The sequence below is a fragment of the Pristis pectinata genome, chromosome 1 (assembly GCF_009764475.1).
Source record: "Pristis pectinata isolate sPriPec2 chromosome 1, sPriPec2.1.pri, whole genome shotgun sequence".
NCBI classification, from domain to species: Eukaryota; Metazoa; Chordata; class Chondrichthyes; order Rhinopristiformes; family Pristidae; genus Pristis; species Pristis pectinata.
The window spans coordinates 38,895,477-38,921,425 of record NC_067405.1 but is presented as its reverse complement, the minus strand read 5'-3'; the positions used below and the strand labels follow the sequence as shown (position 1 = coordinate 38,921,425).

General features: G+C 38.8%; 1 protein-coding gene across 7 annotated transcripts in view; it reads left to right on the top strand.

Moving 5' to 3' along the window:
• Positions 1-25,949, top strand: part of pkp4 (plakophilin 4) — a 135,494-nt gene that overhangs the window by 107,793 nt on the left and 1,752 nt on the right. For 6 of the 7 annotated variants that reach the window (XM_052019418.1, XM_052019400.1, XM_052019410.1 and 3 more), the window contains 6 exons: positions 3,201-3,351; positions 6,956-7,151; positions 12,528-12,612; positions 12,705-12,831; positions 16,670-16,801; positions 20,601-20,674. In XM_052019418.1, the coding sequence (XP_051875378.1) occupies positions 3,201-3,351; positions 6,956-7,151; positions 12,528-12,612; positions 12,705-12,831; positions 16,670-16,801; positions 20,601-20,674 (765 nt within the window). Of the gene's footprint in view, positions 1-3,200; positions 3,352-6,955; positions 7,152-12,527; positions 12,613-12,704; positions 12,832-16,669; positions 16,802-20,600; positions 20,675-22,435; positions 22,484-25,949 lie in introns of all 7 variants that reach the window. The other variant, XM_052019427.1, reaches the window with a different exon arrangement.

Sequence of the window (25,949 nt, the reverse complement as noted above, 5' to 3'; positions counted from 1 at the left end):
TGTTGCCTAGGTTGGGGAGCATGCCTTATGAAAACTGGTTGAGTGAACTTGGCCTTTTCTCCTTGGAGTGACAGAGGATGAGAGGTGACTTGATAGAGGTGTATAAGAGGCATTGATCATGTGAGAGTCAGAGGCTTTTTCCCAAGGCTGAAATGGTTGCCACAAGAGGACACAAGTTTTAGGCGCTGGGGAGTAAGTACAGAGGAGATGTCAGGGGCAGATTTTTTTACTCACAGGGTGGTGAGTGCGTGGAATGAGTTGCCGGCAATGGTGGTGGAAGCGGATATGATAGGGTCTTTTAAGAGACTTTTGGATAGGTACATGGAGCTTAGAAAAATAGAGGGCTATGGATAAGCCTAGTAATTTTTAAGGTAGGGACATGTTTGGCACAACTTTGTGGGCTGAAGGGCCTGTATTGTGCTGTAGGTTTTCTAAATTAGTATGTTTCTATTCCATATCACAGCAATTCAATTCAGCTATTTTTTTTTTATCAAGATTGGTATACATCTGGAAATGCAGGTTTGTTAAGAACTATTGTGAAAGTTGCACAATGATTACAATATGGGAGGAGGCAATTGGTCTGTCATTCATATTGGCATCATATAAGAGCAATCCAGCTGTAAGTTCTATCCTTAAGATACTTATCCAGCTCTCCCTTTGAACACCGTAATTGAGTTGAGATTGCCTCCACTGCTACCTATGGCAGTGCATTTCAGACCTTGCCATTCACTGTATAAAAACAATCTTCATGTTTTGTTTCTTTTGCCAATCACTTTCATTTAATATCCCCAAGTTTTTTAATGCTTCTACTCTATCTATTCTGCCTGTACCATAATTTTTAAGTATCTCTAACTGATCCTCTTGTAACCTCCTCTGTTCCAAGGAGAACAAACCCAGCTTCTCTTGTCTTTCCACACAACTGAAATTTTTCATCCTTGGAAACATCTTCGTAAAGTTGATATGAATTTTAAAATGATGAACCATGGTTTATTTGGATCTGTTGCTCTAAAACATGCAAGACAGCAGGTATAACTTTCAACTTTGGTGCACAAACAGAAGATAATAGGAGATTTATTCAGACATAAAGATTGGTGTTAATCCATTAATGCTTTTTTCATTGGATGTCCAATTTTCCTTTGTTCCCTCATTCAATAACTTGGTCCTGGGACTGACTTCTTAATTGTATACAATCTATAAGAACTAGACAACCTCAAGTATTTCATCCAAGTGGTCATTATTTGGTTGAGCATTGACAGATTTGTGGAGCACACTAGAAGGGCCAGATGGCCTGCCCTTGCTCCTAACTCATATATTTTAATTTGTATCAACTTTTTAAATTCATCTTGGGATTTGCATATCATTGGTAAGGTCAACACTTATTGCCTTACCTTAATTGCCCCTGAGAAGATGGTGGTGAGCAACTGCTTTGAACCTTGCAGTCCTTTTGGAGAAGGTATTCCTGCAGTGCTCTTTAGTAGGGGGTTTCAGGATTTGGATCATGTAACTACAATGGATCAGTGATATACTTTAAAGTCAGTATGGTGTGTGAAGGAATGAAAGGCTAACTAATTCGTCTTCACGATACTCTTCCATGTATTAAAGTGTGGAAAATCTTCCTTTATAGTCGACATTGACAACATTATACAATTAAATATAAAAGTTCTCTGCATCTTAGATTAGAATTTTCATGAAGCTACCTTAATATAAGTACCAATCTATTTTAAATTGAAATTTTATGTATATGTATAAAATATAATTTTTACAGTTAGTTTTAGGATAAGCAGAGCAGCTTTTTGTCCATTATCATCAGTTATAGCTAACTAGTTACCACCAGAATGACACTTAAATATCCTGGTGAGATCTTTGTCATTGTTGGCTACACACAAATGGTAGAAAGTGTACATAAATGTTAGGAATGGACATTAAAAAATAAATAAAATTTAAGAACTTGTGGGAATTTAAAAGGACATGTCACAATTTTGGAACATAACATTCTAAAAAGGCTTAGAATAGCTCATATTTTTGATTGAAATCCTTCGCCAAAGGTCATGGGTTAAAGGGTTAAGAAGTGATGGACACAATGGGAAGCACTCATATGCAGGCTAGGAGTTGCAACTGCCTGATACTATTACTGGCTATACCAGCCCCATGTGGACTTTGCCAGCAGATGGCACAGCTTTGCAAAAGACTTAGTTGCCTTAAACACAATAAAAGCAGTTGTGCACAATTTTTGTTGCAAGGGTGTGTGCAGCGATTTAACTTGTTCTGAAGGGGCATGCTAAATAAATGTGCTCTTATACATCCATCATTACTCTGCTTAATAGTTATTGAAGTGTTCCTTGTCCTTGCTGCCATCCCTCCCTCATGCACGTTGCAAAGTAAGAGAGAGGCACTGCCAGCAAATGTTAATTCTGGTCGATCACCCTGGATGCAGAGTTGGTTGAATGTAAAGGCCAGAAAAAATGTTTAAAATCCGGAGAGTTTGTAAACAGTGCTTCTTTACTGCAAATGTATTTGAGTGATTTTTGCCTGCTGAAAGTATGCTTTCTAAAAAGACAAAGTTTTGAGTTCTGAAGCATTGTCCTCTTTTCTGGTTTGCAATGCTTATATACACAAGGCATTGGGAAAAGGAAACTTGCCCCTATTGTGTAGGACTGCTGAACAATAGTTTTGTGAGGAGTTCCTTGATACGGTGAAGTTAAAGTAAGATATTTTTGAACATGAGCAAATATTTCGTAAGGCTTAATGTATTAAGATTTCTGTTTTACCTTCCTTTTCTGCTCAATGTCTTTTCTTGCGCCATTCCTTATTTCTGGCTATTGTCTATGCTACTATTATTACAATGCCCATGGGAATCATGCTGGAAAAATGACTTTTGTCGATTAGCTCTGCTTCAATTGACAATGGAGCACAAGAGTTTCTTCTTCCATTCATGTGATTGACTGGTGGCATGGAACATATCATAATCCAAAATAACTGGGTTGAAAAGTTGAATGGAAGACTGGAAACTGATGATCATTAAAAGCAGTTCTTAATTGTTATCTTGGACTATAGTACATTTAAAACGATGATAGAGCAATAAAAAGTTGAGAAACGCACATATGAACTGACTCCTTTCAGAACTAGATGAGACTTGAACAGTATAAAGAACCACTTTCTGACTCCATTAACTATTATATTTTTCCCCTTTCTGTTATCAGTGGGCAGCATATATCCGTGCTGCAGTCAGAAAAGAGAAAGGTCTACCAATCCTTGTAGAACTACTAAGAATGGACAACGATCGGGTTGTTTGCTCTGTTGCTACTGCCTTGAGGAACATGGCCCTTGATGTACGAAACAAAGAACTTATAGGTATGTGACAAATAATATTTCAGAAGTGAAAAAGATGTGCCCTCAGATTTTGTGTTAATAATAATGGTGAGGCTTTCAGCACTATTACAACTTGGAAATCTAGTTCAGGTAGTTCTGCTATAATGCATTTCCATTGTGCGATTGATGGATTAGGGAACACCGTTTGCATTACATAGGCCACATTGGATGTAATGTGATTGTGATCAGGAAAACCTATTTAAATTTGTGCTTTGAAGGCAACTACAGCCTGTTCTGCTATAACGTGACTCTCTATAACGCAAGGTTTCTTAGAAACAAAACTATCACGTTATAGCAGAACTACCTGTGGTTGTCATTTGAGTTACCCTACTTCTCCATGTACTGCAGTAAAGTAACTTTGCCAATAAGCTCAACATTCACATTCATAATAGCAATATGAAGTTAAGTTAGCTACCTTCAAATTATGTATGATTAGTGACAATTACTATCAGGCAGCATATGGCAGCGAATTTAGTTTTACTAGTGTGTTTACTAGAGCCTGCGCTTGCTCACTTTGGATACTAGAGCACGTGGATGTGGGTGGGGCAAGATTGGAGAGAGGAAGGAACGAGAGGACAGGGAAACCATGCATTCAAAAGAAAATTGTGCATATTCTACACGGACAACACCAGAGGTTAGGACTGAACCCAAGTCAATGGAGGTGAGGCAGCAACAATCCCTGCTGTGCCACTGTCCTATCACTCTCCTATTCATCTCATCCCATTCCCCTCCTACCTCTATTTAATTAACATTAAATTCATTTAAATAAAAATGATTTTCCTGTTTTCCATCTGGTTCTTTTACTGGTCATTTCAAATCTATATCCTCTGGTTATCAAACTTTCCACTATAGGGCACAGTTGCTCTTCATTCATCTTGTACGAATTACTTCTCAGGTTTTTTTTAATCTAAGGAGAACAATTCCATCTTCTCTCATCTGTCCAGTTAAATTGAAATCTCTCATCCTTAGGGCTCTAATAAATATATTTTCCACAGTCTCCAGGGCTTTCATAGCCTTCCTAAAGTGTTGTGACCAGAATTGGATGCTATAATCCAGTTCCAGTCAAACTAGTGTTTTATAGAGGTTCAATGTTACTTCTTTGATTTTTTTATTCCACAAGTACAACCCAAGGCCATGTAGACTTTATCAATCAGTCCATCTTGCAAATTTCCCTGTTCCTTCCATCTCTCTAGAACTATATATTGTTTTGCCATTCTTTGTTCTTCCTACCAAAATACACCATCATGTTAAATTTCATATGGCATTTTGTCATCCATTCCACCAGCCTGAGTACATCCTTTTGAAGTCTTAGCACTATCCTCTTTGTTGTTTATTGCTTTATTAATTTTAACCAATAGTAGCTTAACATAATGTGCATTTTGTTATTACACTGAAATGAAACCTAGAGTTTATTTCATCGCATCCATTCATTTTTTGTTAAGGCTGTGGCTTTCACTTGTTTCAGTTATTGTTCATAAATTGTGCCATGTGCAAATAAGGCCAGCAGGTGAATTCTAAGAGTTTACAAAACATAAGAATACTTAGAAAGCATTTTAAAAAAAACAGAACTAATAGATAATATTTTCACCTGAACTTACTTACTTTAAAAACTGTTCGCAGGTAATAAGTTGAAATCATTGAAGCAATGATTCATGAGGAATGGTAAAAACATGGGTAGCACAGGACAACTTTAAATATGTAGATGGTATTTATCATTACCAAGTTAATTGCAATTTATTGTACTCAAAAGTTGAAGGATAACTGGAAATAACTGACCCATTCTTGAAACTTGTGATTCCTCTAGGAATGACTGGCATTACTTTATTCAAGAGTGAACCCTAGGGAGATCCAAACCTTGTTAAATAAATTTCCCTGAAGGTGTTCTTCTGGGGTGAACTCAGATTCTTAATAATGTACAGAAAATTTTAATAGTAAACATAATGTAAAACATGAGTTATAAACAGATTCTGAAATAATTGATTTGATTTGATTTGATTTGTTGGTGATCATTGCTGGTTCTAGCCTGTTCCAAAGAAGGCCTGATTATTCCAGACATTTAAAATCAATTTGATTTAATTAAATAAAAATTATTAAAAGAATAAATGCATTAAAATGCATAAAAATTATTAAAAGAATAAATACATTAAACTGTTAATTTTAAAACAACAAATGCAGAAACAAAGAAGAAACAAACAAAAAGCCCAATTAAACTTGCCTTTTTACTGACGGTCAGTAACCCCATTCAAATGAATAGGACCATGCTGGATACACCAGCTATAGCTAGCACAAAGTGGGATGCAAAGTGTATCCGGCCTCTTGATCCAGTAAGTTATTGAACTGCTTTTGGAATCAATGATGAATCTGTGGGTGGAATATGACCTCAGCTGCACTTTACTATTGCAGCACAGTGCAACTACTCTGTGGGTCTCTGTAGAACTGCCAGTTTGCTGATCTTTCCTTTAAGAAGTCACCACACATCTGACTTGGAGCTCAGAAATCTTAAAAAAGGAAGGTGCATTTTTAGTAAAGTGCCCTGCAAATTATTTTCCAAGTCCCTTTCCAGTTCCCTTTTGAAGAAAAACACTTTTTATAAGATATGACTGATTCTGTTTCCACCGCTGCTACAGGCCATGAGTTCCAGATTATAGCTGTTGTGTTCTTGGAAAAATAAAGTTTCCCCACATTCGCTCTTAAATCTGTGCTTTTGGTCTCTGAACCATCTGCTAATGTTAATGCTAACATTCTGTTTATCCTAAATTAGTCATGATCATATACACCTCTTTCTCCAAGGAGAACCACACCCGCTTCTCCAACATAACCTTATATTTGAAGTGTCTCATCCTGGGAAGTATTTTAGTACTTTCTCTCTGCACTCTCCAGGACATTCACATCCTTCCTCAATTTGATAAGAACTGGATATAGTATTGTCCACATTGTGCCTGCTTATTCTTTCTGCAAAATGTATCAATTCATACTGATCTATAATAAATTTTATCTGTATTCCAATCCTGCCAATGTGTCTGTGATTACGTGGAGTTTATTACTATTCTCAATTTTTTTGTTGTTTTTAAAACCATCAATTGTATTGTCCCAGTGGGGATTTAAAATATGACCAGCTTCTCTGTTGGGATGTTGCTCTATCAATTAATAAAGGAAAAAGGGAGACAGTACAGTCCAAGGAAGGAAGGAAGGAAAAATATATTCTGCTCAGTGATGGACACAAACAAATTCACAATCAGGCTGCACACAACATTAAAGAATCATCTACAAAAGACTTAATGTTCTCTGTAACAAGACTGGAGGGATAGCGTGCATTTTCTTTTCACAATTGTATGCTACACAAATGGACAATATTGTATGCACCTGCATACAAACAAGCCTTTTGCTTATTTGTGAAACTACATGCAAAAGTATGTATTTTTAGTAGGGTTCTGGGCTTTTTCACCATCTTTGAAGTTTTTAGTCTGTTTTCATTTGTTTTTAGGATTATGTATACAACTGAAAAAAAACTGCTGAGCACAGAGACATTTGAAGAGATAAACTAATATTGTTTACTAATTCCATTTTAACTTTTCCTTCCCTCCAGGCAAATATGCAATGCGGGATCTTGTGCATCGTCTTCCAGGAGGCTCAACACTAATCATGCTTTCTGATGACACTGTTGCTGCTGTATGCTGTGCTTTACATGAGGTTACTATAAAGAATATGGAGAATGCAAAAGCATTAGCTGACGCTGGAGGAGTTGAGAAACTCGTAAACATTACAAAAGGGAAGGGAGAAAGGCAAGTACACAAACGGGAAACAAATCGTCCATCATATTATAGATATTCTGTTTCAAATCTTATTCCTTGTATTTAGTATAAAAAAGCCATAAGGTGACAACTCCTGTCCTCGAAGTTCATAAGCTTTCACCTAAAAATCTTTTGCCTTTCTTTGACCTATGTGAATTTTTCTTTGAGTACTTGCCTGAGGTACCTATTAAAATTTGACCAGGTGGTGACTGCCCAGAGTGATTTAGGGATTCAAGCTATTTCAGGAAAAGTTGGACAGTTTCATATGGCCCAGACTCTTACTCTCTTCTACCTATCACCTCTCAGCTTATTACGTCTTCTCCCCCACCCACCTACCATGCCCCCTCACCTGCACTCGCCTATCACCTGCACTCATCTATCACCTGCCTGCATGTGCTCCTCCCCCTCCCCCCACCTTCTTATTCTGGCTTCTGCCCTCTTCCCTTCCAGTCCTGATGAACAGTCTCGGCCCGAAACATCGACTGTTTATTTCCCTCCATGGATGCTACCTGACCTGCTGAGGTCCTCCAGCACTTTTTGTGTGTTGCTCCAGATTCCAGCATCTGCAGAATTTCTTGTGTCTCCCTCTTACCCTATCTGTAAGATCCTTAGCAGATTCCAAACTTGCACATATTACCAAAGGCTAATGAAGCTGTTAGCTGCAGCCACTTAATAGATATGGTTCTTTGGTTCCTGAAAGCTGATCATATTGTTACGGTTGTCATGCAGTCTCCTTCTTTTAAACTGGGAATAGATAAAGCATTCTGAATTGTGCATGTCTCTACTAGCAACAACATGGGACTTAACTGGAAACATTTATAGTTAGGAAAATTTGGAGCAAATGGGAAAGGTTGTACTATTGGCCAGTGCAAGCCTTATTTTAAGGCAAATCATACACAAGAGACGGCATTGAATTTCACTTTTCTCTGATGATTCCTTCACTCTGTGATCTTGCCATTATAAAAATAATGCATGTCTAATTTTCTGGTTTGGCCTGCTGAATTTGCATTTTAAAACACTATGTAAAAACATTTGTTCCTGTCTTTTTTCCTCCAGAGTATAGTGCTTTTTTTTAATAGTTTCCTATAGTACTACTTTTTACTACAGTTGAACTTGCAAGGAATTATAATAGGAATTCCTTAGTGAACTCCAATAGCTCAGCATGATTTAGTTGAGTTCATGAAGGTTTACCATGAGATTCTTTGATCAAAAACCCATGAAAGACCTCACCATCTAAATGGGCCTTCAGGAAGCCTGCATTCATTTTATTTATTTATCTACGTGATGTGAGCACTGGTAAGCCCAACATATGCTTATATGCAGCATAGGTCATGTTTTGGAATCAGTGACAAATTTACCTTAGTGATGCCTTAATAATTTTAAGGATCACTAGGAAGTAATTTATCTCTCTCTCTCATTATCTAAACAATCTATCTTGCATGATCTTCATCTCACAATCTTCCGTTTCTTACGATCTCTCTCCTTCTCATAATCTCTTTCCCCCGTCTCTCTCTCTCGATCTCTCTCTAATGTGTACACTTATTTTCTGCACGTCTTTTCTACTTTGAAGCCCAGAGCAAAGCAAAGTTAACTAAGTGTAATATATACAAATGTCACATTACCTCCTGCTTCCTTCCCCTACTCAAAATTAATCCCAGTACATTGTCTCCAATATTTATGGTCTTGCCAATTTACCATACTACTTTTAATTATTTAAGTACCTTTATTCCTGGATATCTGTACTTCTATCCCATTTAATTTCTGGCCTTCCAAGAAATACTAGCTTATTTTCAGTTTTCTGATGTAACTTTGAAATGATCAAAAAACAGCAGAAATCCTGTTCAATGGCAAAGGTAATAATGACTGAAGTTTACACTCAAGTGTTGTGCCTGAAGTTAAAAATTTTTCAGGATTCCTGCTAAGTTTATTCACCACCCCTGCCAGAAATAATCTTCCATGAAAAAATAGTGTGGCAACATTCACTTCACAAATGTATATTTGGAGTAATCGGCAGGTAGCAAAGGTAAAGCAAATAGAAAAACTCCCTTGACATCTCATCATAAGGAATAGGAGCAGAGGTAGGCTATATGACCCCTTAAGTCGGCTCCACCTTTCAATAAGATAATGGTTGATCTGATTGTGGTCTCAGTTATACTTTCTTGCCTGTTCCCCATAAGCTTAAGCTCCAGTGAAGTTCGGAAATGTATTTTTCTCAAACCTTGAATTTGTTCAATGACTTGACCTCCATAGCTGTCTGTGATAGACAATTCTGAAGATTCACCACTCATTGAGAGAAGAACTTCCTCCTATGTCCTAATTGGGCAGTCCGTTATCCCGAAACTATGGCATCAAGTTCTGGACTGTGTACAAGAAGAAACATCCTCTCTGCATCTACCCTCTCAAGCCTTTTTCTATCATTAAAAAGTGAAGGCCTACAAAGAATATGTAAATGGAGGGGGGCTGTGCAATTCCATTGGTCTCTGAACTACATTTGAACTGGGGACAAATTTAAGCTAGTCACCAGAAGAATGTTTGAGAGGTTAGCAGAAATTGATTTATGCAGAGGGATGTTAAGGCCATGAAATAACTTACAAGAGATGGTAGTGAAAGCTGAATATAGAGTTTATAAAAGAGAAGTGGATTAATATTTGAAGAAGAAAAGTTTGAACAGGTAGAGAGACAGAACTAAATGGGTAGGTTTTTCAGAGTCATTTATGTGTACTTGACTAAATGGCAAACTCTGTGGCAAATTTCTGAAAACCAATATCTTTTTAAATGAAGGTGGAATATTTAATAATATATGGAACATCATAATATGGAAGTAGCATCCTGTAGAATAACTTTAACATTGTGACCAGCTTTGGGCCCCATATCTAAGGAAGGATGTGCTGGCATTGAAGATGGTCCAGAGGTTTACAAGAATGATCCCGGGAATGAAAGGGTTGACATACTAGGAGTGTTTGATGGCTCTGGGCCTGTACTCACTGGAGTTGAGAAGGATGAGGGGGATCTCATTGAACCCTACTGAATATTGAAAGGCTTGGATAGAGTGGACGTGGAGAGGATGTTTCTAGTCATGGGAGGATCTAGGACCAGAGGGCACAGCATCAGAATAGAAGGACGTCCCTTTAGAACAGAGATGAGAAGGAATTTCTTCAACCAGAGGGTATTGAATCTCTGGAATTCATTGCCACAGACGGCTGTGGAGGCCAAGTCATTGGGTATATTTAAAGCGGAGGTTGATAAGGTTCTTGATTAGTAAGGGTGTTAAAGGTTACAGGGAGAAGGCAGGAGAATGGAGTTGAGAGAGAAGTATATATCAGCCATGATCAAATGGCGGTGTAGACTCGATGGGCTGAATGTCCTAATCCTGCTCCTCTGCCATATGGTCTTAAAAGGGCATGCAAATATAAAGTAATTTATCCACCATGTTGCTTCAGAACCTGATGTGGGCAACAAGTTCACTCAAAATTGAAACACAAAATCTTAGAAATACTCAATAGGTCAAACTTTACCTGTGGAGAGGGGGAAAACCAGAGTTGACCTTTCAGATCTGTTACCTTTCAGATCTTGAAAATTTTACCAATATAGGTCTCCCCTGGTTAAAGAACATTTACTCAAGGAATCTTTGCTATAACGAAGGGCTTTATTTAAATTATCATTTAAGAAGGTGTCATTTGCTACAACAAAGGTAGGCAATACATTTGGAAGCTGTCTCAAACATATGACTCTGAAAATAAGTAACATTTAACAGTCTTTTTGATGGGGTTAATGGGAAAGAATCTGAAATAAACAAGCTATTTAAAATGGGGGAAAAATTCTCTTGAGAACCTGTACTCTTCCATCTGGCAACAGTGGCCATTGGATGAATGACGTGTAAGTTTCAGCTGGCATGTTTCAGCTTGTCAAAACAAGTACAGATTGTTTTTGATTTACTGCATTGTTACAGCGAGGAGATTGACTAAGCTTTTTGCTCCATTTGCGACAGCTGTTATCCCCTGCAAAAGTTAAGGATTTACTGCACTTACTGCTTTGTGAATTTTCTCACAACAAAGGGTTCTTTAAGAGCCTAACCCCTTTGTAAACTGAGGAAGACCTATATAACACGTTTTAATTAAGCACAGGCAGGGAATGGGCAGTGGAGGAAAGAAGAAAATGGAAGGTCTCTTATGAGATGGAAAAGGGGTGATTTTGTTGACAAAAGGAATGATAATGCTGAGGTAGAGGAGCTTGGTACTGGGACAAGTAAAGAAACAAAAGAGAGGTCCCCAAGTTATAAATGGCAACACTAGAAACCTGGTATTTAAAAAAAAGGTGCATTGACTGATCTGAAATTAAGTTCTGTTAAGTGTCTGAACAAAAGATGACTTGCTGTTCATTAAGCTTTGTTGGAGGCTAAGCACAGTATAAAAGTGACACAGAGAATTCAAATGGCATGTGACAAGAAGTTCAGGGTCAGTAAAAAGATGTTAAATGGCAGGTTGAATGTATTTTATGTAGAAAGAACTGAAAAATATTCAATGAATTAGAAAGCATACAAAATGGAAAAGCAACAGGTCCGACTGCTTCTTGAATAAAAGAGAACATGCTGGAAACACTCAGCAGATCAGGCAGCATCTGTGGAAAGAGAAACAGTTAACTTTTCACACTGAATATCCATCATCAGTGTTTTTCATGCAACTTCTTAAGGCTTCTCTGACATTCATCCCTACTACACCATTCCATTCCATATCCCTTGATTCGAATGGTGCACAAGAATCGTTAATTGCATCCTTGAATGTACTCGACAGCTGAACATCCAAAGCCCTCTGAAGAACAAAAATTCCAAGTTCACAATCTTTCTACTCTCAATCTTACCTCTCATTCCGTACTGTGACCCTGGTTCTAAAGTTTCCAGGCAAGGAAAATAAACTTTCAGCATCTTGAATGCCCAGCCTCTCAAAATTTCATACATTTCAATGAGATGACCTCTCAAGCATTCTAAATGCTAAGAATATATTGCTACGTTCCACTAAATCTCTCCAATAGAACAGTGCTCTTAATCTCAGCAATCAATCTAGTGAAATAAAATGCAGTCAGTCTTCCATTTTAAATTGGTTTATTATTGTCACATGCACCAAGGTGTAGTGAAAAACTTTGTTTTGCATGCCATCCATACAGATCAATTCATCACATCAGTGCATTGAGGTAGTGCAAGGGAAAACAATAACAGAATGCAGAATAAAGTGCTACAGTTACAGTGAAAGTGCAGTGCAAGGCCAGAATGAGGTTTTACACTTCTTTACTGGGTTTCCTTCAGTCATTGTAGACTGAATTAGGTTAATATACTTGTTACAGATTTAATATTTACATTTTGTATTTCATAAGGTATTCGCTGAAAGTAGTTAAGGCAGCAGCTCAAGTCCTAAATACATTATGGCAATACCGTGACCTTCGCAGCATTTATAAAAAGGTAACTAAAAATGCAAAAAAGTTTTGTTTTGCTTTGAAATCAAAAACCTAATAATTATACTTCCATCTCGATTTTCTTTTTTTTCTTTAAAGGATGGATGGAATCAAAGCCATTTCATTACACCAATTTCTACACTGGAACGTGACAAACATAAATTTTCCACATCTCACCCAACATTATCAACAACTAATCAAAATATGTCACCTGTTCTTCAGTCTGGTGAGTTGTTTATGATTAACTGAAGAAAATTAAAATTGTTGCTCCTGTAACTTAAGAAAGTTCAGCCTTGTAAATGATTTGCACTGCATTTGTACCAAAAATACTCCCAGTTAGTTCTGTCAAATTCTCTCTTGGGTCATGAACATAGTTCTCCTCCCATGCAAAAGACTGGAGAATAAGTTTCCTGAAATTGTGCCTGTCTTGTGCATTTTAATTTGTTCCCTAAATTTTATGCACAGGAAAATTCATGCCCTCTATTTCTTGAGTTCAATAACAATTGTTTCCTCTTCATTGAGAATGGGATCTGCATTTGGTTTCCCCAAATCAGAAGAAACCACACATCGGGCACAGTATATTAAGGGCAGTCAAATTATTTATTTGGTTAGGATTACTTACAGCAGTGGTACAAGAGGCAGATATTGTTTCTGCTGCACTTGGAAGATGAAATGAGTGGAGGAGGATGTAGAGATGATAGAGAAATGGACCAGGTTATCCTGGGAAGAAGAACAATGGAAAACTGGGGGGGGAGGGGGGTGGTGGTGCAAGATATCTTTGGAAGTGAGATTGCACTGGATGGTGGTTAAAATATTAGATGGTAATGTCAATGCAGAAGAAGGTGAGGGAGAAAGTTCTGGGAAGCAGAAGAGCTAAGTGTATTTGTTGGAATTAAGAAATACAAAGTTCAAGACTTTATCAGCCGGGGGTATGATGCCGATTGCGGAGTGAGGTGCAGCCGCTGTGTGTACAGATGGAATCTGTAGAAAAAGAGGATCATGCAACCAAGCAATAAAAAATTGAGGAGAAATAATCAGAGTCTGTATAGGGAAAAAAAATGACGTATATCATTAAGGCAACTGTTAGAATTGATGTGTTTGGAGAAGGTATTAGGTAGTCTGCGCATCAAGATAGAGAAGATAAGATACCTTTACTAGTCACATGTACATTGAAACACACGGTGAAATACATCTTCTGTGTACAGTGTTCTGGGGGCAGCCCGCAAGTGTCACCACGCTTGCGGCACCAACATAGCATGCCCGCAACTCCCAACCTGTATGTTTTTGGAATGTGGAAGGAAACCCACACAGACACAGGGAGAACGTACAAACTCCTCACAAACAGTAGCCAGAATTGAACCTGGGTCGCTGGCACTGTAATAGCGTTACACTAACCAGTACACTACTGCGCCTGCCCATTTTTGGAACTTTTGGAAAGGATAGGATAATAGTGTAAGGGAGGGGGTGGTAAACATTCATATATTTAAGTGGAGAAATGGTTACAACCACATTCCCAACACATGAATGCTAGAGATGAGGCTGAAGCATTCACAACTATGTTCAACAGAAACTGATGATCCACCTTTGCTTCCTCTTGGAACCCCCACCATGACTCACAGCTCCAAAGATTTGGGTTCGATCCTGACCTCAAGTGCTTTCTGTACGCCGTTTGCTGTTTCTCTCCATGATGGGTTGGGTTTATTCTGGGTACTCTGATTACCTTCCATATCCCAAAGACATGCTTGTAGTTTAATTGTAATAAGAATCAAAGGGAAGTTGACGAGCATGTGTGAGAGAGAATGTCACAGGAAGGTGAAGAGAGGGGGAATGGGACTAATGGAATTGGTGCCCTGGGAGCTAAATTAAACTCTGGGCCAAATGGACTCCTGTGTCATTATATGATGACAGAAGCCAGTCAATTGCCAATTCGATTGACCATACATGATATCAAGAAATGGTTGGGAGCATGGCATATAACTAGGGCTATCAGACCTGAACACATTCTTGCTATAGTAATGAAGACTTCCACTCCAGAACTAGCCATGCTTATAACCAAGCTATTTCAGTATAGTTACAACACCAGCAGTCACCAGACAATGTAGAAAATTTCTCAGGAATCTCCTATTTACAAACATCCAATCTGGCTATCCACTCAATCAGTTTGCTCTCAATCAGCAACAAAATACTCGAAGCTTTTATCAGTACTACCATCTAGCAGCATTTAACTTACAAAAAGCTGCTCAGCTGTGTCCATTTTAGGTTTCAGCCAGACCACTTGCTCCAGATCTGGTCACAATCCTGTTCCAAATATGGACCAAAGAGCTGAATTCCAAAGGCAAGTTGACAGTGACAGCTCTTAACATCAAGGCAGATTTTAATGAACTGTGGCATCAAGAAGACCTGGTTAATGGACATCAAGGGGAAAACACTCCAATGGTTGAAGTCATACCTTGTACAAAGAAAGATGGTTGTGGTTAATTCTTCAGGGCTGTGCCTCAGGCTCAACCGTCTTCAGCTCTTTCATCAATAACCTTCCATCATAAGAACAGAAGTGGGTATATTTGCTGAAAATTGCACAATGTTCAATTCCATCCACAGCTTCTCAATAAGTGAAGTAGTTCATGCTTGCATGCAGCAAAGCTTAAACAACATAAATGACTGAGAAGTCCCACAAGAATGCCAGGCAATGTTCACCTTCAACAAGAGAGAGTCTAACCACTTCCCCTCAATGTTCATGGCATTACCATCACTGAGAGCCTATCATCCACATTCTGGATGTACACATTTGACCAGAAACACAACTGGACTAGCCACATAAATACTGTGACTACAAGAGCAGGTCAGAGACTAGGTATCTTCCAACAATTGACCCATCTCCTGACACTCCAAAGCCTTTCTGTCTACAAGCACAAATCAGCATGATGGAATACACTCCATTTGCCTTAATGAGAGCAGCTCCAGCAATACTGAAGAAGCAAAACGCTATCCAAGACAAAGCAGCCCACCCCATTGGTACCCCATCCACTAATTATTCTTTTCCTCCACCACTGGCACACAATGTGTACAACCTACAAAATGTCCAGAAATTATTCATCTTGGCTACCACAACAGCACCCCCCAAAGCCATGACTTCTACCACCAAGAAAGACAATGACAATATGTGCATGGGAAGGCCACCACCTGCAGGTTTCCCTCCAAGTCATGTACCATCCTGACATGGAAATATATCACTGTTTCTCCACTGTCAGTGGTCTAAGTACTGGAACTCCCTCCCTAATAGCATTGTGGAAGTACCTTCACCATAAGTACTGCAGCTGTTGAAGAAAGTGGCTGAACTCCTACTTTGCAAGGGCAGGTTGGCAGGGACAATAAATTATGGCCTTGCTATCTTTGCCCATGTCCCAACAAATGAAATAAATAGAAAGTTAGAAGCAATATTAACAAAAGTCTCCAACTCAAGGTGTTCACAGGAAGCAACATCAGTGGTCACAATGAACTGCAATAAGTGATCTTGAATAGAACGAGAACAAGAAATGCACAAACATTTTCTATGAAAACAAATAGTTTGGACCCAAGTGGGTTCCCATTCGCAGCACTCTATTCTGAGGGAAATTAAAGGAACATTTGTTGAAATTGAGGGCATGTTCAGCCAAGAGGAAGCGTTAGGGGGAAGGAAATTTCCACCATTCTTTTCTCCAAACATATTCTAATGTGCACTGAATCATGGGACCTGAAATGTTAACACTACTTTCCCTTCATAGCTGCTGCCTTCCTGAGCATTTGCAGAATTTTTTAGTTTCCTTGGCCAACCTCTACATTGTCTTGGAGAAAGTTGTTTTGCAACCAAAATCACTTTAATTTGTTTTAGTAAAGATATTATAACTGGATTACCATTACATTCCGGTTTACAATTTGGTTACTGCGTTTTCCACATTAGAGTGCTGTTAACACATCAAAACATACATTTTTGGCTGTAAGCTGTTTTGTACTGTCAAAGTTATCAATAAATATTGATAAATAAATGCACGTTTTTGATTCAATGTGTATATTTATCTTGTTTACAGTGGCTAGCACAACCTCTTCACCAGCACTCTTGGGAATCAAGGATCAACGATCTAATTATGAGAAGACAAAGACTTCTGTGCAATATTACAACAGCCAAAGAGATGGTATAACACACAAAGATTTGACCATGGGTAAGAAATGGAATGATTACAAAAGTAAAACTTTTATAAGTGCAAAACATTTTTTACATTTTTTATTGGAGTTGTTGAAATTTGGTCTGCAAAGTTGTTTGAAAAATATGACATACTTCAAGTTACTTCAATTCATATCTATGAATTAGAAGTCTTTTCAAATATTGGACTGTCATGGTGATTGACATTGTAATTTACATATGAGTATATGAAATAGGAGCAGGAGTAGGCCATTCAGCTCCTCAAGTCTGCTTTTTAATAAGATCTTGGCTAAATTGATTATAACCTCAACACATTCCTGATTTTCCACGATAACCTCTTACTTTCTTCCTTATTAAGTATCTACCTATCTCTGCCTTAAAATATTCAAAGACTGCTTCCACCACTTTTTGAGGAAGGCAATTCTAAAGATTCATGACTCTCTGAAGAAAAAAAATTGACTTCCCTGTCTTAAATGGACATCCACTCATATTTAAAAAGTGCTTCTAGTTCTATATTCTCTTGCAAGAGGAAACATACACTCTACATCGATCCTGCCAGGGCCCATCAGGATCTTCCATGTTTCAACTCAATCAAACTCCACCAGATGCAAACCTATCCTTTCCACTTGTCCTTATAAACTAACCTGCCCATTCTAGATATTGGTCTAGTACCCTTCCTCTGAACTGCATCCAGCGCATTTACAATCCATCCTTAAATAAAGAGACCAATACTTTATACACTACTCTACATGTGATCTCTCCAATTGAAACATGACCTTCCAGCTTTTGTATTCAATTCCCTTTGCAATAAACAATAACATTATGCTAACTTACCTAATTACACACTAATATTTGTGAACCATGCACCAGGTCACCCAGAGCTCTACAATCTCTTAGTAATGAGATACTTTTTATTTTTCCTGCCAAAAATTTCACGTTTTCCCACATTATACACCATTTACCAGATCTTTGTCCATTTGCTTAACCTTCCTATATTCCTTTGTAGCTTTTTAATCTCCTCTTCACAACTTATTTTACTATCTTCATGTCATCAATCAATTAAGCAACAACCATATCTTTGGTGCCTTCATCCTATTCAATGGTAGCAATTTTTTTTAGAAGTTTAGGTTCCTTACTACTCATCACATCATGCCAGCATGAACAAGACCCATTTCTGCCAACTCTTTCCTGTTGGCCAGCCAATTTTTGATCCATATCAATATATAATCTACTACAGAATGATCTTTAAGTTTTTGCAATAACCTTCATTGCAGCACCTTATCAAAGGCAAATCAGAGTATAGTACATTTAACAGCTCCCCTTTATTCGCAGCTTACGTTACTTTTTTAAAGAATTCCAAAAATTGATCAAAAGTGCTTTCCCTTTCACAAAACCACTTTGGCTTTGCCTCATTATCTTGAATTCTTCTATTATGTTTTAATAGTAACTTCTAATATTTTCCGTCTGATGGATATTCAAGTAACTGACCTACAGTTTCCTGCTTTCTTTGTCTCCCTATTTGAATGAAAGAGTTACATTTGCTTTTCCCCGATCTAATGGACCTTTCCTGGAATCTAGGGAATTTCAGAAAATTAAAACCAATGTATCAGTTATCTCATTAGCCACTTTTGAGGCCCTGGGATGAAATCTATTAGGGCGCTGAGAGTTCTTAGCCTGTAACTCCAACAGTTTGCTCTGTACCATTGCCCTGGTGATGGTAATTTTCCTGAGTTCCTCCCTCCTGTCCAATTCTCAATTTTTACAGCTATTTCTAGGATGTTACTTGCATCCCCTATAGTTTAAACTCATTACTGACCCCATACAGCTTGGTATGGCAACTGCTCTGCCTGGGACCATAAGAAACTGCAGAGAGTTGTGGACACAGCTCAGCACATCATGGAAACCAGCCTCCCCTCTGTGGACTCTGTCTATACTTCTCGGTAAAGCAGCCAGCATCATCAAAGACCCCATCCACCCGGACATCCTCTCTTCTCCCCTCTCCCATTGGGCAGAAGATACAAGAGTCTGAAAGCACGTACCACCAGGCTCAAGGACAGCTTCTATCCCGCTGCTATAAGACTTTTGAACAGTTCCCTAATACGATAAGATGAACTCTTGACCTGACAATCTACCTCATTATGACCTTACACCTCATTGTCTACCTGCACTGCACTTTCTCTGTTTATTTCCCTCCATGGATGCTGCCTGACCCGCTGAGTTCCTCCAGCACTTTTTGTGTATTGCTGCAGATTCCAGCATCTGCAGAATTTCTTGTGTCTCCATTCTGCATTCTGTATTGTTTTACCTTGTACTACCTCAACGCACTGTGTAATGAATTGATCTGTATAAACAGTATGCAAGACAAGTTTTTCACTGTACCTTGGTACATGTAACAATAATAAACCAATTTCAGTGAGGGCAGTTGTGGAAAAAAAATTGGAACTATGAAAATGCAGAGTATACCAGTTACTGGGAATCTGAAACAATGTAGAATGCTGGGAATGTGCAGCAGATCAGGTAATATTTGTGGGCAGGGAAAAACTGAGTTAATGTTACAGGTAGATAACCTTGCATCAGAAGTGGACAATTCTGAGACAAATAGGAAATGCTGGTTATCTGCACTTGTTGAATTCAGTATTGAGTCCCAAGGGCTGCAGCATTCTTTAGTCAAAAGATGAGGTGCTTCAAGCTTATGTTGGGCTTCATTGGACAATGTATGAAGCCAAACAGAGAAAGAAGTTAGAGTGGAAGCACCACATCTTCCATCTGGGCACATTGCGGTGCTCTGGATTCAATATTGAATTCAAAGATTTAGGATAACCAGCCTTTTCTGTTTGTGTCAAAACTGGTCGTGCTGAACAGGCAGATTTTCTGGACTGTTGGATATTACTCCTATTAATACCCCAACATATTTTTAGTTCACCCTCTTTAAGATGTTACACAGCAGCATAATAAAATTTCCCATGAATATGAAAAGCTTAAAATGAGCTGAAAAGAGAGCCCCCAGTATGGTTAAAGGGAGCATGGGAAATTGGGTCCCAATGATCTTACAGGGGACATTGGAGACGGCGGGTGAGCTTGAACCAAACCATTGGGATTTCCAAACAATTGGATAGCAGATTACCAGAATTTTATGGCATTTCATGGGAGTGAATATGAATATCTTTATGAATATCTTTGAATTGTTACTTTGAGAGTAGATGGCAGGAAAATAGTTACTAATTTATTATAATTACATGTAATATCTTATTCTGTTTTAGTGTAGCGGTTAGTGTAATACTTTACAGTGTCAGCGACCCAGGTTCAATTCCGGCCACTGTCTGTAAGGAGCTCATATGTTCTCCCCATGACTGCATGGATTTCCTCTGGGTGCTCCGGTTTCCTCCCATGCTCCAAAGACGTACAAGTTAGGAAGTTGTGAGCATGCTATGTTGGCTCTGGAAGCGTGGCGACACTTGTGGACTGCCCCCAGAACACTCTACACAAAAAGATGTATTTCACTGTGTGTTTCGATGTACATGTGACTAATAAAGATATCTTATCTCATTTTGTATTTAAATTTATTCTCAGTTCTCTGCACTTTCTATTTTAATGTACAGCACACTGCTCCTTCTGCCTAAAGTGAGTCATTATTAGATATACTATTGATCTTACAAACTTATTTAGAAGATGCATAATTTAAACTTTGCTGCACTTCCTTTTTCCTCTTTTCCATGTATTTCACTTTCCATACTTGTTTTTAATTCTGCCCTTTTGGCTGAATTATCACAATTATCGTGCATCTTTTTACTGATTGATTTCAATGTATTTATTTGTAGGTTCCAGTAAGCTGTCACCAATTTACATAGGTTCCTATTCTTCGCCAGCAAAAGAGGAATCTAGACGACTTCATGTAAGTATTGAATGAGAAAATATAAAGTGAAGAAGTTCTACATCTGAGCATTCCATAATTTTGAAACAACTTTGCAGAAAATTTAGGACACAAGTCTATAAGGACATTGCTTTGAGTCTATGACCAGTAATTTAATCTTGTTTACCTATAGCTGCTGAGACTTCTGTGAATTGAGTTGAGAAGTCTAAGTCCATTTCAAGTAAATATGTGATCTAACTTGACCAACTGGAAAGAATTGAAGTTAAGGATTTCAAAACAACATTTGTTGTAGGTCATTTAGGATCAAAGAAAATATACCAAGAAAATCATAGAAAATTTACCAAAATAGAAAGAGGCCCTTTGACTCATCATGTCAGTGCTGGTTGAGAAACATCTACCAGCCTAATCCTATCATCTGCAGCCGGGTCCATAGTCTTGCATATTTTTGTTCTGCAAATGCACATCAAGGACCTTTTAAATGTGATGAGCGTTTCTGCCTGTATAAAGCCTCTTAGAATCGAATTCCAGACATCTACCAACATGTGAGCGAATGAACTGGTAGACGCCCTCTCCGAGCATTCACTCCACCCAATCCCTATACCAATTATGTAAAATCAATGCCTTTTGCTAAGGGACAAGTCATTCTGTTATTTTCTATCTCAAAGCCAAAAGTCAAAGTTGAGTTTATCTAAGGTCCTAATAAATTCAAATAATTCCTAACACTTCAATTAAATCTCCCCTCAGCCCTACTGTTTGAAAGAAAACAACCCCAGCCTGTCCAATCTTTCCTCAGCTAAAGTTTTCTGATCCTGGCAATATTCTTGCATCTCCTCTTCACTTTTACATCTTTCCTATAATCTGGCGACCAGATCTGTTCACAGTACTTAAATTGCCATCTTACTGGCAGTCTGGCATAACTTCTCTGCTCTTAATTATATACCATTGTTCATAAAAGCATTCCTAATACTTGTTTAACCTTTCTATTGAGGCATCTTTCTACGTCGAAGGATCCATGGACACATACTCCGTGGTCCCTCTGTTCCTCCAAGCCTTGCTTTTTATTGTGTACTCCCCACCTTGTTGCACCTCCACCAACTCATGCTTTCACATTTCTGGATTTTATTCTGAGTGCCATTTTTCTGCCCAGTTTACCAGTCCATCAACATCCTGCTGGAGCTGAGAGTTTTCTCCTCACTGTCAATCACGAGAACACTTCTTGTATCACCAGCAAACATTTTTATAACAACATAAAAAATGGAAGTAGGAGTAGGCCAGTAAGATTATGTCTGATCTTTGACTTTAGCACTGTTTTTCTGCAATAAACCCCCTGTACCTTGATTTTTTTTCATATCTCAAAATTTGTTGACCTCGGTCTTGAATATGCTGAGTGACAGAATCTCAATGTCCATTTTGAGTAGAAAACTTCACCATATTCTGGATAAATAAATTACTTCTTTCTGTCTTGAATGGCATCATAAATAAAAACTGGAAATGCCCAGCAGGTCAGGCAGCATCTGTGGAGAGAGGTATAATTAATGTTGCAAGTTGATGATCTATTTTCAGAACTGCCCAGTTCTTTTCAATAATTGATACATATTGGAAAGGCTGATTATCAGAAGTTATTGAACTCAAAGTTAAGTCATCAGGGCTGTAACGTACCTAGCAGGGACTTGCAATTCTGTTTGTCAAGCTTATGTTAAGTTTAAGAGGCCAAAGATACTGCTGAAAGCTCAGGATCATCTTTGTAGATTGATCAATCTGTGTTTGTTTTCTCTAATGTAGAGGAGACCGTGTGGTGAGAACTGAATGCAGTTCATTAAATTGGAAGAGGTACAGTGAATTTCTGCTTCACCAAGTGGGAATGTTTGGTGAGAAAGGAAGAGGTAAAAGGCAGGTGTTGCATCTCCTGTGGTTGCCTTGAGAAGGGAGTAGGTATTGGTAGTAAAGATGTATGAGATTCTGTATGAGATCAGGGAGCACCACCAGTGAACTGGAAAAAAGAGAAAGAAGATAAGAGACTGGCTTGAATAGTACCAAAACATTACAGAGACTTTACAAACCATTACAGAGACTTGGTTGAGAAAAGGACAGGACTGGATGCTCAGTGTTTTAGAAAAGATAGAGGGGGGAAGGGGACTATTAACCAGGGACAATATTACAGCTGCACTCAGAGGGAACATAATGGAGGGCTCATTCACTGGGTCGAACTCAAAAAAATAAGAAAGGTGCAATCACTCTGATAGGATTATACTATAGCAACCCACCCCCGCAATAGCCACTAGGACATTGAGGAACAGATATGCAGGCAGATTAGGGAAAGGTGTAAATACAACAAGAGTTATTGCCATGGGTGACTTTAACTTCCCTAATATAAACTGGGACCTCCTTAGTTCAAGAGGTTTAGATGGGGCAGAATTTGTCCAACGAGAGGAGGGGCCATACTGGACCTGGTGTTGGGAAATGAGCTTGGCCAGGTGGAAGAACTGTTAGAGAACAGTGACCACAACTCCTTGAGTTTTAAGATAGCTATAGATAAGGATAAGTATGGACCTTGCGGGAAAATATTAAATTGGAGCAGGGCAAATTACACGAGTATTAGGCAGGAACTAAAGGGAGTTAATTGGGAACAGCTGTTTTTGAGCAAGTTCACTTCTGACATGTAGAGGATGTTTAAAGCCCAACTACACAGAGTACAGGACAGGTATGTTCCAGTGAGAAGGAAGGACAAGGATGGCAAGGTAAGGAAACCTTGGATGTTGAGAGAGGTGATGAACTTAGTCAAAAAGAAAAATAATGTGTATGTAAGGCTTAGGAAGCTAAAATCAAATGGAGCCCTTGAGGATTATAAAGAAACTAGAAAAAAATTCAAGAAGGGAATTGGAAGAGCCAGAAGGGGCCATGAAAAGTCCTTGGCAAGTAGGATTAAAGTGAATCCTAAGGCATTCTATATATACATCAAGAACAAGAGGATAACTAGGGAGAGGGTAGGACCACTCAAGGATAAAGAGGGGAACATGTGCTTGGAGGTGGGGGATGTGGGTGAAGTCCTAAATGAGTACTCTGCATCAGTATTTACCAAGGAGAAGGATGTGGAGGATAGTGTGATCAGTGTGGGGCATGCTAATACGCTGGGGCATTTTGAGATAAGGAGGTAGTGTTCAGTCTCTTAAAGAACATTAAGGTGGATAAATCCCCAGGGCCTGATGGGATATACCCAAGGTTATTGAGAGAGGCAAGAAATGAGATTGTTGGGGCCTTGACCATGATCTTCGTGTCCTCTCTAGCCATAGGCGAGGTCCCAGAGGACTGGCGAATAGCTAATGTTGTTCCATTATTCATGAAATGAAATAAGGATAATCCTGGAAACCATAGACTGGTGAGTCTCACATCAGTGGTAGGGAAGCTATTGGAGAGGATTCTTAGGCTTAGGATTTATGAGCATTTGGAGAACCATGGCCTAATTAGGTACAGTCAGCATGGCTTTGTGCGGGGCAAGTCATGTCTTACTAACCTGATTGATTTTTTTTTCCCCGAGGAGGTGATGAGGGTGATTGATGAAGGTAGAACCATGTACATTGTCTACATGGATTGCAGTAAGGCGTTTGACAAGGTTCCTTATGGGAGGCTCATCCAGAAGATTAAGATGCATGGGATCCACGGTGACTTGGCCATTTGTATTCAGAATTGGCTTGCCCATAGAAGACAGAGGGTAGTGGTCGATGATACTTATTCTGGCTGGAGGTCCATAACTAGTGATGCTCTGCAGGGATCCATACTGGGACCTTTGTTGTTTGTGATATATATAAATGACCTGGATGAAAATGTAAATGGTTGGGTTAGTAAGTTTGCAGATGATGCAAAGATTGTTGGTGGTGTGGATAGTGTAGAAGACTGCCAAAGGATACAGCGGGGTATAGATCAATTGCAGATATGGGTGGAGAAATGGCAGGTGGAGTTTAATCCGGCCAAATGTGAGGTGGTGCACTTCGGGAGATCAAATGTAAATGGACAGTACATCGTTCATGGCAAGACCCTTAATAGTGTTGATGTACAGAGGGATCTTGGGGTCCAAGTCCATTCCTCACTAAAAGCGGCTGCGCAGGTTGATAGGGCAGTAAAGAAGGCATACGTATGGCATGCTTGCCTTTATTAGTCGAGGCATGGAATTCCAGTGTCGGGAAGTTATGTTGCAACTTTATAAAACTCTAGTTAGGTTGCATCTGGAGTATTGCATTCAATTCTGGTCACCCTATTAATGGAAGGATGGAGAGGGTACAGAAGAAGTTTACCAGAATGCTGCTTGTATTAGAGGGCATGTGCTATAAGGAGAGGTTGAACAAACTTGCGGTGGTTTCTCTGGAGCAGCAGGGGCTGAGGGGAGATCTGATAGAGGTTAATAAGATTATGAGAGGCATAGATAGAGGAGACAGCTGATACCTTTTTCCCCAGGGTCAAAATGTCTAATACTTGAGGGCATATATTTAAGGTGAGAAGGGGGTAAGTTCGAAGGAGATATATAGATAGAGGAGACAGCTGATACCTTTTTCCCCAGGGTCAAAATGTCTAATACTTGAGGGCATATATTTAAGGTGAGAAGGGGTAAGTTCAAAGGAGATATGTGGGGCAAGTTCTTTTTTAACATAGAGTGTGGTGGGTGCCTGGAATGCACTGCCAGGGCTGGTGGTGAAGGCAAATACAATAGAGGTGTTTAAGAAGCTCTTGGATAGGCACATGAATGTGCAGAGAATTGAGGGATATGGACATTGTATTGGCAGAAGGGATAAGTTTAGTTAGGCATTTAATTGCTAGTTTAGTTGGCACAATAGTGTGCGCCGAAGGGTCTGTTCCTGTGCTGTACTGTTCCATGTGCTAGCAATGACCATTCCACATAGCCCATAAAGTGGACCCACATAAGTTTCCACAGTTCTCCTCTACTGCTTTTAACAGCCTGGAACATACTCCTTTTTTTTTGGTGTTTTTATCTGCTTTGAAAGTATCCCAAATTCCTTATTACTTCCCTCTTTATCTTGTTTATCCCATCTAAAATTTTACACTCTTTCAAAACTACATTGTCGGCAAATATTCCTCCTTCAGTGAAGAGTGTTGCAAAATATTCATTAAGAACTTTACCGTATCCTCCACATCTACATATGAGTTACTTATTTGGTCCTTAAGAGGCCCTCTTGTTTTCTAACAGCAGAGAATTCTGAAAATATTCAGCATCTGCAGAGAGAACAACAAAATTAATATTTCAGGTCAGTGATCCATCTTCAGAATGCAGACCTACTCTAATCCT